Consider the following 17,442-nt stretch of genomic DNA (forward strand, 5'->3'; position numbering starts at 1 on the left):
CTCCCACCCTTCTCTCTTCCTCCATTCACATTCACACAGGTATCTGCATCTATCCATGTATACCTAGATGTAGAAATACATCTATAGATACATATTTATATGTGTAATATATAAATAATCTATAAAAATAGGTAGGTATATGGATATATTGTAAACTAACACAGCAAATTTTTGTAAGCTGGAATAGGATATTCAGCAGGCCAGCTGCCCAAAGGGCTCTACCAGGAAAGCCATCTTGTCTGACTTCTGTGATAACCTCATTGTTAATCTGGACCACGCCTAGTGTCCTTCATGGTAGCCCTACTTTTAAGTGGCAGGGGTATGAATGTAAAAAGGACTTTCTAAATCTTCCTGAAATGTCTCCTTCAGGGAGCCCATCACCAGGGACGCCAGGAACAGCTTCCAACAGGGCCCAGGAGAGGCCGCGGGAGAGGACCCCTTCCCTCTCAGAGAGACTCGTCAGGAAACAATTCCAGACTCTGACCTGGGAAGAAAAGAACAGGACACTTCTCCTAGGCTTCCAGCTGCTGCTTCTGAAAATATAATCCTCTGAGACCCTCCCCATTCCCAGCTTCCAACCAGAGGGATGAGAAGTTAGACTGGGAATCACCCTAAGGGATCTCCGCCCAGTTTTCTGGAGGAGGAGATGGGAGTGGCAGGTACTTGCCTCAGGATGGGGATACCGTGGCTGGCGGCGCGGACCAGAGCCCAGCCTGCCCCCCGGCTCCTTGGGCCCCGTTTCCTTCGCATCCCGCACACCCACCCTCCTCGCGAGGGCAGCGTCCCCAGCACACGCCCCAGCACCACTCTCCTCTGACGTCCGCCTCCGGATCTCTGACGATCGCCCCCGCCTGCCGCCCTTATAAAGGCGACTTTTCCCAATACTCGATCGATTCCCACCTCGCCCTGCGCCGCGCGCCCTCCGCCGGCGCCAACACCTGTCAACTCTGCGCGCTCCCAGGTTCTTGGAGACGCCGAGTGAGGAGCCGCCCTGACCGCCCGGCCCCCCTCCGCACTGCACCCCTGACCCACCCCGCACCCTCCCTTTCTGCACCCTCGCACCCACACCCCTCGCGGTTCCAGGGGGCGGCGGCCCCGGGCGGAGCGCTTTCGCGTGCAGCTACCACTCCAGGTAGGAGCGGAGCGGGCATTCCTGCGCCTACGGGCCCGCACCCTCGGAAACGCCTTGGGCACCGAGCCCGGGCGGTTTTAGAGGGGAGGGACGCGGCGTTTTTCCCTCTCGGTGGGATGCAAGGCAGGGTTTGCTGTCTGGCACCGTTGCTGTCAGGGTGCAAGAGGCTACAAAGTCTGGGCGCAGGAAATGGGTAGAGGGGGCCGAGGAAGGGCCGCAGGGGGCCGGGAGAGCATCGGGCTGCTGCGGAGAGGAACTTGCCTGCTTGGTTGCTCACAAAGGCAGAGAAGACCCAGCCCGCGGGCGCTTCTTTTGCCTCCTTTAAATTCCAGAGAGGCTGATTCTTTCCCCCAAAGGCTCTTCACCCACCTGCATGCACAAATATCGGAGTTTCCCCCAGAAACTTGTGTTTGAGAGTTTGGGTTCATGGAACAGCTGTGGTCACAAAGGTAAAAAAATAAAAATAAAAATAGAAAGGAACAAGAATTTCAGAAGGTGAATGCTTTCGAACTTGACATCTGTCTTCTAAGAGTCTTGATTTTAATATCTTTGACGCTTCTGATGTGCTTTTAGGCAATTGTGTTTAAAACAACAGCAACAACAACAACAAAACCTTTTCCTGTATGTACCATTAATGGGGGGTGATGAATTGAATGAAGGATATTGGGCGAAGAAGATCAAGAGAATGGATCCTTTCAACAACAAAAAACATAGTTAGTTGCTATAGTAACTTGAACTACAGAAACTTGTTGAAAATGTGGAGTTTGATGTGTTTTTGAAATGGATTTTTCTAAAGATTTTTTTCAGATATTTTTACATCAGATTACTACTGAAGCCATTCTCTGAAGTTGTTTGAAAGGACGGATAAAAGAATGAATAAATTAATGGATATTTTTAAATTTTCAGAATGGTCATTTATGAAACATTTAACACTTCTAGAATAAATAATTCTAGAAGAGTAACTTAGTTCCAAAACGCAAATACAGCCCTACTATTTGTAAATGATTTGACAGTTACCGAGTTAAGATATACACGACAAGGTTAATTTTAAATTTAAAACATGTATGAAACACACAAGGATTATGATTCCATTTGCTAAACTACATTCCCATTTTTTTTCTGTTTCTTGCAAACTCAAAATAATGTTAAATTGTCAAATAGAAATAGGATAATGTAGTGGACACTTATTGGTAACTGCCCGTTTCACGTGTGGTTTCAGGGTTGTACTGTTTCTGTGAGTGGCACAGGATCTCGCATGAGCCAGCTGGTTTATTCCTGGCTGCCTACATGTGCATAGTGCTTGACTGATTTATAATGCATCCCTGTATTTTCTTCAGAAGTCTTAATGAAGTAGCCAGCTGCAGAAGAATCTGGATCATTAGATAAAAATGGCTTTCCATGTGGAAGGACTGATAGCTATCATCGTGTTCTACCTTCTAATTTTGCTGGTTGGAATATGGGCTGCCTGGAGAACCAAAAACAGTGGCAGCGCAGAAGAGCGCAGCGAAGCCATCATAGTTGGTGGCCGAGATATTGGTTTATTGGTTGGTGGATTTACCATGACAGGTACGTTCAGACGCCACCGGCTCCATGCAGTCCTCCCTTCCTTGGCATCTGTGAGTGTGCAGCGTGTGGCTTCAGAGTGACAAAGCAAATGTTGGTCTTTGTCCTTTGGGGATTCTTTATGTTCACTAGTTATATATATTTTAAAATAATTTTCTATTCATTTAAAACCTAAAAATAAATTGGTTTCAACTCAGTAGTACTTGAACAAAAATGATTTTATAATAAATCACTGGACTGAACAGCCATGAAACAAATCTTGGCTCTCTGGGCTATTGAGTGGGTGGAAACAGAGTAAAAACAAAGAGGTAGGGGAATGGGAAGCTGTCCTAGTATTACAAGCTATGTATCTGCTAATTAATGTGATAGGCAGCATCTCAACGTGTCCGGTAATACATGCATAAAGTTGTGACTTTGAGATTTAAATAAGTGCCAATGAATACCATCTAGTGATGGTTTTTAATCTGCATAAATAAATTTGGGGGTGATGATATTCCCAATTGAGTGATTCCCTGTTTTGAAACCTAATTCTTTCATTTAATAACTAATTCCTCACAGGAAGACAATCACATGTTATGAGTCCACAGCACTAATAAAGAGATTTCATGAACCTTGTTATAAAAGGGAAAAGCTAGGGCGTGTCCTCATAGGAATCCCCAGGCCACCATCTGCAGTCATCTCTCATTCAAGCCTTCTTTGTGTTAGCAGGAGCTGATATTCTTTCTTACTTTGCACTAAAGTGGTTCTGTTTAAAGGGTGATTTGTTTCTTTTTTATATTCTTCTTGGTCGTTGAAAATAATTCTGAAAAACATCAACTTAAAATTATATGTTTAATATTTAATACAGTTGCACTAACAACACATATTTCATTATACAGTCTTGGTAGAGTTTTTAAACATTTGCAACATAGCAAGAACTGTGAGTGGTCATTGGAAAAATATCCCATGGGAAATGATATCAAGTGATGCCCAATTTCAGTCCCGAAGGGCAATTTTAAAATGATTCACCGTGTATATCAGATAGTTTACCAAACCAGTCTGGGGAGAGGCCATTCATGTTCTGAACCCCTTGACTTTGGCAATCTGAAACTTACAGTGTTCTATGTGAGCCATCAGTTTTATCTTTCAGACATTGACATTTTATCTTTGTTTAACTCTTCACCCACTGTACGTGGATTCATTTGGTCTTTATAACGGCATTATGATGAGCATCTGGGGTTAAGTGGAGATCCCGGGTTGCAAGGTTAACAAGGACGAGGGCTGGAGCCAGAACCTAACACAGGTCTCCGGTAACTTAGTTCCAAAATGCAAATACTGCGTCATGCTGGTGACCACCCCATGCTGTGCCACATGCAGCCCTGTAACTAGTTTCACTTTATTTCTTTCAAAAGGTGCACAGTTTGTAAACACTGTAGAAAGAATAAGAAAGCTACTGTATATCAAAATATGTTGTTTATTGAAAATAATTATAGCCCTCTACTATTCTCATTTAATATTCTGTCTAATATGGTCATAAAAATAATATTATATATTTTGTTTTTACTATTTAGAATGGTTTTTTTCAACCTAACAAGCTATTAAAAGGTACGGAAAATATTTGAATGATGCTGTTTTTTATAAAGGGCCATGATCTTCCTCAGTTCGTAAAACTTTTTTTTTCTTTCTCAGAACTCAAAATAACCTTGGTCAATGTCATAATTCATTTAAAATCTGAACCATACTACCTAACCTTGTCAGATTGATTGACTTGGATATATTTTATAAAGAATAGAGATAAAAAATGTTGATTCTTTTAAAAATGAATATATTTTAAGAGGTTGTGTTCTCACTCATGGATCTGACACAAAATATACAAACAAGGAGAGCAAATACTGTTATAGAAGAGACTAAATTCAATTATAAAGGGAACTTTTAAATCTTAGTAAGTAGCCAAGCCCTCACTTCTGTATCACAATAGTTGCAATGATTCAGGCACCAATTTTCTTTTTGGACAAGGGACAGTAGACTTACACAATGACGAATGATCACTAATGAGCTTTGTGCTTGTAAGACCATTAGACCATTTACTTTATGCAGTAAAACATTGACGTGTTAGCAATTCCAGTTGCCTAGTAGAAAGATAAAGTCTCAAGTTTTCTGCCTGTAAGAATTCATTTCTTCGGCTCATGGTTACACACACAGTGGAAAAAAAAAACCATTTTAAAAATTTCAGCAGGGCTTAGAATAAGAAAACAAATAATGCCATTTGTTATTTTTGTTATTTGTTAACACTGAGGATAAAAGCTACAGCAAAGGTGGGAGTGATTGCTAAATATGTATTTGTCTCCAGGATTTTGTATATAAACTTTTCATTTAAATGTACTCAAAATTCCTATGTAGGAAAATCTTTTTATGTCAACCCTAAGACTCCCTCTTCTTTGCTTTGTATTAGATTAAAAGCCAGATAAATTTTGCCATAAACACAATAGAAACACATCCTAGGTAGTTTTGTATAGATATTATTTCATTTACTTACATTCTAACTGTGAGATTTTGGAAAATTCATCAGAGTTAAATTTTATTCCTAATGGGATGATGCAATCCAGAATTCAGCCTCATATCTGATAAATTTTTATTACCAACCTGTGACCATCATAACTTTACACAAATTCTGTATAAGGATTGCTTAGAATATTTTGACTGTACTGTAACCTCAACAAGGTGTAAACTGCAAAGATGTAGTGTTCTCTTCAACATTAGTTTTTCAGCAAGGATTCAATATTATACTGTTTCCTCAGAGAAAATGGTGCTAGCATTACATTGTCTATTCAGAGAAAAATATTAATCTGTAGATCATTCTTGGCTCAAACCTGTTAAGTCAAAACTCATTTTCTTTGGTTCTTTGACCTCCTTGCCTCAGCTATTGTGCTACAGAAATTTTATTTATCTGAATAAGACATTTTTCATTACTTCTTGTCAAATAGTAAATATCTTACTAAAAGATCCATATTAAAATATAGAATTGCAAGTATGTATGCAGTTCACATTTTACCTTCTTCTGAGTGCAGTAAGGTAGTCTAGGCCTTAAGGTAACATTTAAACTCACTTTGGACACCTTGTAGTAGAAGTGTCATCTCGATCCTCTCTTCACTCCTAATAATTTAAGGTCGTAAGTACAACTTAGTGGTGATGGAGATAAGATTTGCAAGCTCTGATATCCCCAGAGTGTTCAAGAAAAGACTCTATTAGTGAAAAGCACATTTCTACAAACATACACTCACCTACATAGATGCATGTGTACACACATGCACGTACACACGCACACCACTCCGTGAGGACAGTATAAAAACATCAATACAATTAAAATGAAAGGGCCTTGAAATAAAGAAAATTTACCCCTTGACCTCAGACTATATTACATATAATATCATGAAAATGCTGCTGACTCAATGCATTTAGAAAACATCTAGGGCAGCACTATCCAATAGAAATATAATATGAGCCACAAACATAATGTTACATTTTCTACAAACCTCTAAAAACAAAAAGAAATAGGTAAATGAATGTTAATAGTATAACTTATGTAACTCAATTCATTCAACATGTTTTCATTTCAGCATGTGATTAATGAAAGAAAAAACATTTGAAATCTGGTGTTTATTTTATATTCCTAAAACAACTCAATCTAGGCTCGTCACATTTCAGGTGCTCAGTAACTTCTAGTAGCCACTGGTTTGGCAGGCAGATGTAGGTATAACAGGTAAGACAGTATCACTCCCTCACTTTTCATTCTGTTTCAGCTACCTGGGTCGGAGGAGGGTATATCAATGGCACAGCTGAAGCAGTTTATGTACCAGGTTATGGCCTAGCTTGGGCTCAGGCACCAATTGGATATTCTCTTAGTCTGATTTTAGGTAAGTGAACGTGCAAATCTCAGTGACTCACTCAGTAAAGTATACAGAACAAGAGTATAAATAACAAGTGGAATAACAAGTCAAACACTCTGAATAACCATTGTAAAAAAATGTCCCCAGAGATCTTTAAGGAGTCATTACCAGAAACTGGTAAGTAGCAGAACACTAATGCTTAAATTATTTGATCTCTTGGTTAGGAATATATTTTAAAAATCCTCTGGACCTGTGGCTATCAGCACAGTGAATTTCTTAACATAATCATGTTTTATTTCTTTCAAAACAAGTATGGATATATCATTAAAAATGAATCAACTTGAAATGTACCTGTGTTTCTTTTAGCAAGTCAAATGAATAAGAGGTCAAAAGTATTATATAACAGAAGGTACCTCATTTTGGGGGCACTCAAAAGGCTTTTATTGAATCTGTGCTTATTCAAAACCTCTAAATGCTATGTTGAGTGATAGAAATGCATTGAGGCATTGAAGTGAGCAATGTGCTGGTTCATGTTTTTCAATTCACATACCTCAACATGATCCATTTATCCTTTGGACACATACAATGGTAAGTGTACTAAATAAATTATATTCGATTGCTAAACCTAATATTTTTAGTAGGTTGGTACTGTGTGCAGACTTGTTCCTCAATCCATACAGGTGTTCTGGAAAATGCATTTTCCTTGATAAATGGCAGGATAGTAAAAGACTATTATATTACATTTGTTTTTATTTTCTCCTAAACAGTTGCTTAATTTTTAGGTGGCCTGTTCTTTGCAAAACCTATGCGTTCAAAGGGGTATGTGACCATGTTAGACCCGTTTCAGCAAATCTATGGAAAACGCATGGGCGGACTCCTGTTTATTCCTGCACTGATGGGAGAAATGTTCTGGGCTGCAGCAATTTTCTCTGCTTTGGGTAAGGACCAGCTAAGTTGTTCTAGCTGCATCTTTGTAGTTAACTAAACATCAGATACACAACCTTACTTTCTTCAGCCTTGGCTTCTGAGGACATTTTTATTAAAACCATATACTGAACCATATTTATATGCATAAAAGCTTGATGGAAATTCTACGTTTACTTGCAATATGGTGGCAGAGGTTAAATAAAACCTCAACTACACTTTCCATACTTGAATTGCCTCATTAGACCAATAACTATGAATTATAATGATCAATTTGCTTTTATGAGTCATATATGATTTTGAACAAAGAATAATGAATTAAGCATAGCTAAAAAGTGCAGTTTACTTAACATAAATGTTTAAAACAAGGATTCATGAACCAGGGGTTAGTGAGAATACTAATATATATTTTTCGTGTTGAATAAATTTAAATAAATGATTTATATCTTAATTTCTTCCAATAAGTGTTCTTCCTGCAAACTGAGAACTTTTTACCTCCCATTGTTTTCCCTCTAATAACTGCCATGTTAATTGGCATAAACACAGATATAAAACTATCTAAACTCCTGAGACAACAGTGTTGCATGTTATTCTAAAAGCACTGATATTTTCAGAGATGTTGACTTTGTAAATAAAATGTTTAATTAAAAACATATATAAAACAGAGTCAGTTCCAGCAGTAAATAACATTCCTAGAGAAGTGAGATATCACCAACCCTCTGCTGACAGAATAGGTAAATAATGTAAGTCACACAGCAAAACTACAAACTTGAAATATTTCCATAAATTGATATTACAAAGTTCAATGTTATGGTTTAGCAGTGGAAAAATTTAAGTATGGTAGAATATAACAAGAATTTCCCCTTCAGTTTAAATGTCTTCTCAATAACTTACATGAGAAAGCTTGCCCGTGCCTTAGCGTCTCCTCAACTCCAATCTACCCTTAGAGACACAGGCTTAGATGTGTACCACATGGGACCAGTTGAGACTGTTGGACCTGACTGAGGCTGTTGAGGCAGCTGGGAGATGGAAGCTCCCCATAAAGGTGTGCACTGCCCCGCCTTCAGCACATCCAATTTCATCCCGCAGGTTAGTCAGGATTTTTCTGATTCCCAACTATAAAAAAGAGTGACTGTTGCAGAAACAAGAGTATATGATCGTTATAAAATACAGCAAGAACTAGGTGGAGGGCCGGGCGCGGTGGCTCACGCCTGTAATCCCAGCACTTTGGGAGGCCAAGGCGGGCGGATCACGAGGTCATGAGATCGAGACCATCCTGGCCAACATAGTGAAACCCCATCTCTACTAAAAATACAAAAAATTAGCCAGGCGTGGTAGTGGGCGCCTGTAGTCCCAGCAGCTACTCAGGAAGCTGAGGCGGGAGAATGGTGTGAACCTGGGAGGCAGAGCTTGCAGTGAGCTGAGATCACGCCACTGCACTCCAGCCTGGGTGACAGAGCGAGACTCTGTCTCAAAAAGAAAAAAAAAAACAACTAGGTGGAAAATGCTGCACTTCTCTGGTGCTGGATAATAATACTCCACATCCACTGCTGCTCTTACGTTCTAATGATATTATGTGTAAAACTACACCTCCCTTTCCACCTGACTCTCATTAGCTGAGTTGCATTGGGCACTTGTTTGCCATTGCTTTGAACACCAAAAAATGTTAATTTTAAGAACAAATTACCTGCTGAGGTATCAAAAAAGGAGTGGGCTGAGTATATAACAAAATACAAAACGTTCACTCATTGAGTAAAGATCAACTTATATAACAGAGCCCTGAAGAAAGAATAGAATTAATAAGCAAATGCTTCTAAAGTATTTTGGAAATATAAAATGTAGTAACGAAACTGTGAACTTTGTTATAATTAGTTTTGTATATATGTGTGTCTGTGTTTGTGCCTGTATTACAATATACAGTCAGCTTAAGGATGTAGATGCATTCTGAGAGATGCATCAGCAGGCAATTTTGATGTTGTGTGAACATAGAGTGTACTTACACAAACCGAGTAGGTAGCGCCTACTACACACACAGGCTATATAGTATAGTCTATTGCTCTTAGGCTACAAACCTGTGCAACATGTTACTGCACTGAATACTATAGGCAATTGTAATACAATAGCTATAATTGTAATACAATAGGACTTTTTCAGCTTCATTATGATTTTGTGAGAATTTATGTATTTGTGGTTCATCATTGATGGTAACATTATTACCTAATCCATGACTACATATGTAAAATATGTTATTGTCTGTATCTTTCTAAACACTCACATATATCAAACAACATATATAAAAACATTGCTGCTATTGCTTGAACTCTTTGGGAGAGAGAGAGAGAGAGTGTGTGTGTGTGTGTGTGTGTGTGTGTGTGTGAAGTTACTTACTGGGTACTATGTACATTATTTGGGTAATGAAAGCACTGAAAGTCTAAACTTCACCACTATGCAGTATACCCAGGTAACATCATTGCACCTGTAATCTTTAAATTTACACAAATAAAAAGTAATAGTTGGACTTAATTAAAATTTAGTGTTTATTACAAATAATTTGGTATATTCAAGAATATATAAGATCTATTACCACCTTTCTGTGAATGTGTATAGTTCACCATTGAAACATAGGAGAATCTTAAACTATCTTCTTGGTAGAAATTGACATCCTACAACATTTTGAAGAAATGTGTATTTACACTTCTAACAGCTCAAGCTCAGTAGATTTTCATAACTTTGCAGGGAACTTATTTTATAGCTTCATGAGTAGACTAATATTTCCTGGTATACCTCAAAGTATCACTTTGTTTCACTTACAATTGATTTAATTTTTCAGAAAATATTTTAGAGAAAATTTTATCTCAATTTTAATAGTGATAATGGAGAAGTGATTGACGTCTCTAATATCTCTGAGTTACAGTTAAGTGACAGCATCTACTAGGACCCCAAATCTTTGAGATTTTAGCCAACTAATCTTTATTTTATAATTGAACTTTTCATAATTCATGGTATATAGCTTAGAAGCATTATTAAAGTGGAGAACTACACACAAAAAAAAAGAACAACAAAGTGTTGGAAGTAAAGTTTCGATTCGAAGTAAATGATCTCAGGAAAAAATAACTTTTCAAATATCTATAAAACAATAACTCAGTCTGTTATCTGAAGTCACTCATCTATAATTATCTCTCATCCTTGTCTTCATTCTCCAACTTCTTACTAGATTTTTCTTTTCAATGGATCTTTACTCTGGAAAATAATTCTAGTTTATCACCATAGCAAAAGCACTGAAAAATATTTCTTACTGATATTTTGGATCAACACACCTTATATTGAGATAATGTAGTTTCATCTCCAGTGGGTTGCATATACTACTAGCATGCCAATTGAGGAATGGGGGCAGGGTGTAAGACAACTCAGCTGGCTGCAACTGATGATACATAAAATCACAGATCCATTACATGTATGCATTTAATAATGTGACATGTAAACTGTATCGTTTTGAGAACAATAGGGAAAAGGCTACTAAAGCAACAAGTGAATTATGAACTGTCAGTCCAAGAACCACAGCGGCCCAAACTGGTCATACCTCAATATGTTCAGTGGAAATATAGGGACCAACAAACACAATAAACAATGTTATAAAGAGAAACATAAATTTGATTTCTAAGAGAAGTTTAAAATGTTGATGATGAAAATTACTTAAAAATATGATATTCAAATCTTAGGCTCTTCAGTATACTGGTATCCTAGGAGCAGGACTGGTATGTTCTACCAATTAAATAAAAGAAGAGTGATCTGTCGCAAATTAAAGAGGGAGAGATTGATTAATAACATTTACCAATTTGATAATTTGTTCCTACAAATTTTTCTCAATTCTTTGCTGCCTTAACCATTTGTTAGCTATCAAAGCCTAGTAGGGGGCAGAGTAAATGCAAAATGGCAAATGAATGTCAATTGTAAAATGTGGAAATGGGTGATCATGTTTCTCAGAAAGCCTTGTGTTTTTCATAGATGTGACTAATGACGTTTGGTAATGTAATGACGTTTTGGTCAATGATGGACTGCATATATGACAGTGGTCCCATAAGATTATAATAGCATATTTTTACTGTTACTTTCCCTGTTTAGATATGATGTTTAGATATTCAAATAGTTACCATCATGTTACACTTGCCTACAGTGTTTAGTACAGTAACAATCTGCACGAGTTTGTAGCCCAGGAGCAATAGGCCATACCATGTAGCCTAGGTGTGTAGTAGGTTACACCATCAAGATTTGTGAGTGAGTACATACTGTGAAGTTGCACAACAGTGAAATCACCTAACAACACATTTCTCAGAGCACATCCCTATTGGTAAGCAGCACATGGCTGTATTTGATTGAGTCAGAGTTCCAGATAGTGAAATTATTTTGAGTTCTTGTAATGTAATTAAATTTCTCAGTAATTCAGGGTCTTCTATAACCATACCATGGATCTGTGTGTCCTCCAAATAGATAAGTTAGCAAACCAGTAATTTCAGAAAGCAAAAGTATGTATCTCACTGAATTTATTAAGATATACAAATTTCAATATAAAAATTAACTTTAGGTGTTATCATCCACTGCATTTCATATGACAGAGAGAAAAATGTTGTTTATCACTGAACTTTCATTATGTCCTTATACAAAGAGCAGAATCTGTCTGGGCACCTTGACCACAGAACTCTCTTGTTTGTTTCAGGAGCCACCATCAGCGTGATCATCGATGTGGATATGCACATTTCTGTCATCATCTCTGCACTCATTGCCACTCTGTACACACTGGTGGGAGGGCTCTATTCTGTGGCCTACACTGATGTCGTTCAGCTCTTTTGCATTTTTGTAGGGCTGGTAAGTGGGAGCACCCAAGATTCTCCTCCTTTTTTTCTGTAAAAGGTAATGTATTTTATACTAACTCATTAAAAATGAGTAGAAATATTATTTTCCCTCATGAGTAATACATACTAAGTCACATACATGAAATTTCAAATTTCTCCATAAATTAATTAGATGAAAAACTCGTCATTTTGATAAAATTTGACAGAAAAGTGTGCTCTCCATTGGACTGTTAGAAAGGTCTAGGTCTTCCTTTCCTTAATGCCTAGATTTGATGGAAACTTATGCATGATCTGCTTTTAGTATTTAAGGCAATCCATTTCCCTCGGCAGAGATAACAAAATTCAAACCTTAGTGGCAACTTGTACAAGTCTCCCTTTATGTTAGTTGGTGAATCCTAAGAATGCTCATAAGACATAGAAATGATCCCATTGGAAAACTGTGGATTTCAAATATTAATCATCACTATTTGTGGTCTAAAAACAAAGAAAATTCTTAATTATACAAGGCACCAGAAAGATTTATTATCTATTGTTTTTATTATAATTATGAAACATGAGTATTATTAGTATTGTTAGCACTATATTAAAAGCACTTTTGTGTGTCTGAACATATTTTAGTCAATGTTGAAGAAATGTGAAGAGTACAGTTTATGCATATAATATTCAATACCTAAGATGTATCAAAAGAAGAATAAAAACTGGTGTGTCCATGCTGGGCTAGGGTCATCATAGGTTCATGTACATTATCTCACCATACACACATATTATCCCAGTTGTAGATTCTTTACGGGCAAGGCCCTCCTGCAAAGGCCACAGACCGAGCAACCTAACACTAGAGATCATGATTCATTTTCCCAAGGATGGTTAAGTACTCTTGATTCTCCTCATCTTTATTTATTTATCTTACAATGTAAAGCATTTCATTATATTTTACTTTTGACACTAGACACTTAGAAATTAAAAATGAAGAAGTAATCTCATGCCCTTCTCTCCTTTTTATAAACTTTCCATCATCTCTAATAATATCCTAGAGGAAAAATTGTAAAAAACAGACTACAATTAGATGTGCAGTTTAACTATAAATTTACATACGCTAGCAAAGATTATAGTATTTTCTCTTTTCTCCTTAGACATTTTATTTGCATTTCATGGAATTTCGTCCATTCATATTGTAACTGAATATGAGAATATTTAATTTGCTCAAGGACTCCCACTATTCTGTATTTAAATTACCAAAATTAAGTGGACCGTGCTGAAATTCTGATTTTTCCCTACCATCAACATAAACTTCCAGAAATAAAATAGGGAACATAGAAATAAATCCCTCTTCAGAATGTCAGGAGCCAGGTTGGTTTGGCAATGACAGCTCTCATAACTGATGCACTAGGTATTCCAAGAAACACAACCCCAGGGAATGAACCTGTTATTGATGATATATGTGATTTCTCATTGCTTTGTATGAGACTAGAACTTAAAACCCACGGGTGCATAAATCAAGTATACAAGTGTAAAGATGACAGTGCAAATGTGTTAGAATATTTTTCCTGCCACAAAATGTAGCCAAATTGATAAGGAATGAAGTTCTGTTGGTTACTAGAGAAGGCCCTATTGAATTGGCTGAATAAAAGCCTAAATAATGTTGTTTTCCAAACTTTAATTGCCGTGTGAGCATACGTAATTAATCAACTTATCCCTTAGGCCACCTTCTTTTCTCAAATTCGCTAATGTCATTGATTTTATCATCACCTCTAGAGCTCCAAAACTGTAAACTTGAGGTTTTTCTTTTCATTTTCCCTCTCTCTGACCTCTCTCTCCTTCTTGTAAGGGTTGTTGGCTCACTCTTCATAATCCTTTTTAGTACCGATATTTTTCCATTCCCAATGTCACTGCTTTACTTCAGGCCTTCATCTAGGTGGAATTGAAATCACCTACCACTTTCCCTGACTCTTCCTTTTCACTAAACTCACCATTCATGTCTATGTTATTAAATTTCAGAATAAATTCCACTGAAAACTTTTTAAGACTTAAAAGAATTTTTTCTAGCTTCCAGTTGCCTGCAAAAACAAAATACAAATCCTTTAGCTTGCAATTTGAGTTTTATCCACACATCCATCTTTATCTCTCCCATTTCCCCAAGCTACTCCCTTGCCAGCAAAGCCTGTCACCAACAGATGTGGGTGCGAGTGTACACGCACACACACACACCCCATATATTCTTCTGCTCTTTGACTTGCTCCATCTAAACATCTCTTCCTTCAATTCTTTATTCTTCTACCTGTTAGTATTGGGCCCATCTTTGAAGGCTTATATGTCACCCATGTATTTCTCAATCACATATTTTCTTATTACTTTAATGAATGGATATCTTTCCCTTAAGGAATGGATATCTTTCCCTAATTCACAGAAAACATAAAAGTGTGTGTGCCTACACACACTTTTATATGGATATATATTTCAAATATAATTTTAAAAAATTTTTTATTTTATTTTGTTTATTATTATTATTTGTAGAGACCAGGTCTCACTGTATTTCCCAGGCTGATCTTGAACTCCTGGACTCAAGCAATCCTCTAACAGTGGCTACCCAAAGTGCTAGGATTATAGGCATGAGCCACTGTGCCTGGCAGTTTCTTTTTCTTTTGCGACAGGATCTGGCTCTGTCAGCCAGGCTGGAGTGCAGTGGCTCAATTACCACTTACTGCTGCCTCTGCCTCTCAGGTTTAAGCAATCCTCCCACCTCAGCCTCCTGAGTAGCTGGGACTACGGGTGTACACCACCACATCTGGCTGATTTTTGTATTTTTTGTAGAGATGGGGTTTCACCAAGTTGCCCAGTCTGGTCTAGAACTCCCGAGCTCAAGCAATCCACCCAGTTAGGCCTCCCAAAGTCCTGGGATTACAGGCCTGAGCCACAGTGCTCGGCACCCATTTATTTATTTATTTATTAATACAATTCTTTTTTTTTTTTTTTTTTTGAGATGGAGTCTTGCTCTGTTGCCCAGGTTGGTGTGCAATGTCCAGTCTCGGCTCACTGCAACCTCTGCCTCCAAGGTTCAAGCAATTCTCCTGCCTCAGCCTCCCAAGCAGCTGAGAAATGCAATTCTTTATTAGAACTCAAGTTTGTGTTATCCAACATTTAACAGAAGGGGAAAACAAAAACAATCCACATCCCTCCCCTCCTCCCCCCACCCACACACAAGGGGATATATATCTCAATAGCTACCTATCTATTTATGTATGTGTGTGTGTGTGTAGATAGACAGTCAGAGATAGATAGATGATAGATAGGTAGGCAGATAGATACATAGATAGATTGACAGATATTTCAAATATAATATTTTCTTCCTAGAGGTTTTATGTTGCTGCTGCTATAGTTTGTATGACATGGTATAATCAAGCATAGAAATAGTCAATGTGTTATTTTAATTTATCTAAATCAGTATTTTATGGTGCCCAACAAAAAACAGAGAACATGATTTCCGATCCTTCTCTGTCTGAACTAGAGGAACTACTGAGCTGTGCAGTGTGTGAAGTGTACAAATCTTGCATATATCAGACAGTTGAAAACCATCGCCTAGGGCTCCAGTGTCACTTTCTGTTGCAGTGGATCAGCGTCCCCTTTGCATTGTCACATCCTGCAGTCGCAGACATCGGGTTCACTGCTGTGCATGCCAAATACCAAAAGCCGTGGCTGGGAACTGTTGACTCATCTGAAGTCTACTCTTGGCTTGATAGTTTTCTGTTGTTGGTAAGTAATGCTCTTACCTGAAGAATGTGATTTAATTGTTCCTAAAATCAAATTTATTTTCACGATTTTCATACTCATAGTAAAAAATGTGCTTGTGGGCTCATGGCCATTTCTGAATTGAGGACTCTCTATCGGGAGGGTGGAGCCAGGGCCGGACTATCATGGCTGGCAGTGTCAGGGTGGAGAACAAATGAGGCCCTGAGGGGACAGCATGAGGTGTTCTGTGTGGTGGGTCCTCATTTCCATTGTGATGTAAGTCAAGGAATAACATGCCCTACCCCCAGGACTTTCCCCAACCTGAAGGCAAAACCTTGTAAAAGCTTTATTTTGTGTTTTGAATTAAGGCATGAAACCCAACTTATGAAATAAGTCTCTCATTCACTCTTGAATTACAGAGTAAGTGAATTAGTAGTGCTAGAGGCCGTAAGTGAGGCAGGTTGGAAAGGGACATGTCACTCAGGAAAGATGCCAAGAGAGAGGCCCTCAGGAGCCAGAGGAAGCTTGAAAACAGGCAGAACTTTGGGGCAAAGGTGCAGGCACTTTGAGGAGGACACGGAAGAGATAATGGCCGATCCCATTGAGGCAAGAGGGAACAACCAGAAGAACTGACCAGATTTTACGACTGTGCTAATTAGAGGAGTTAGGCCTGAAAATAACACACTGTATTTGATTTCAACGTAAGAAATCAATTATGGCAGAGTGTGGTGGCTCACCCTGGTAATCTCAGCCCTTTGCGAGTCTGAGGTGGAAGTCTCACTTTGAGGCCAGGAGTTTGAGAACAGCCTGGACAACATAGCAGGACCCCATCTCTATAAAAAAAAATCTTCTTAAAAAAAGAAATAGATTACTTTTTCTATTAAGCTTAAAGGGAAATTGGTTATTTTTGTTTTCTCTGTAGAAGGTTGGCAATATTGTATGACTTTGTGATCGTGGCACATGGCTGAATTTTAGCATTACCTCAACACTCAAAGTGACTGTGTCTTTTCCAGTTAAAATTTTTCAAGTAAAGGGCAGGAAAATATGGCAAAAATATGTTTCCAGTAGTGTACTGGAGGGTTTCTTTGCCTAAGGATTGTTGAGAAATCTGTTGGCTCTCTTTTTTCTGGTATGGCTTAAAATCATGAACTGAAGGAGTAAGAGTAAATATGTATATGTAACTATACCTGCATAGTAGATGTGCTTATGGTTACATCATAGAGAGGATGAGACTTAGAACAATTAAGCAATTTGTCAATAATCACATCATTGTCTGAGTTAGAGACTGATATAGAATATTAAGACCTCAAAGTCCTTTCCCCTACAGCACACTTTAGTCTTCAGACTATTCATCTTTAAAATAAGACATTTTGTAAAGTGATGG

General features: G+C 38.0%; 1 protein-coding gene across 1 annotated transcript in view; it reads left to right on the plus strand.

Annotated features, from left to right (window-relative positions):
• Nucleotides 1-647: 647 nt before the first annotated feature.
• SLC5A7 (solute carrier family 5 member 7) overlaps nucleotides 648-17,442 on the plus strand; it is a 28,526-nt gene continuing 11,731 nt past the window's right edge. The window contains exons 1-6 of the mRNA XM_001165105.6: nucleotides 648-1,132; nucleotides 2,470-2,698; nucleotides 6,475-6,588; nucleotides 7,344-7,499; nucleotides 12,200-12,348; nucleotides 15,939-16,082. Coding sequence (XP_001165105.1) covers nucleotides 2,521-2,698; nucleotides 6,475-6,588; nucleotides 7,344-7,499; nucleotides 12,200-12,348; nucleotides 15,939-16,082 — 741 coding nt within the window. The 5' untranslated portion in view covers nucleotides 648-1,132; nucleotides 2,470-2,520. The remainder of the gene's footprint in view (nucleotides 1,133-2,469; nucleotides 2,699-6,474; nucleotides 6,589-7,343; nucleotides 7,500-12,199; nucleotides 12,349-15,938; nucleotides 16,083-17,442) is intronic.

The sequence above is a fragment of the Pan troglodytes genome, chromosome 12 (assembly GCF_028858775.2).
Source record: "Pan troglodytes isolate AG18354 chromosome 12, NHGRI_mPanTro3-v2.0_pri, whole genome shotgun sequence".
NCBI lineage: Eukaryota > Metazoa > Chordata > Mammalia > Primates > Hominidae > Pan > Pan troglodytes.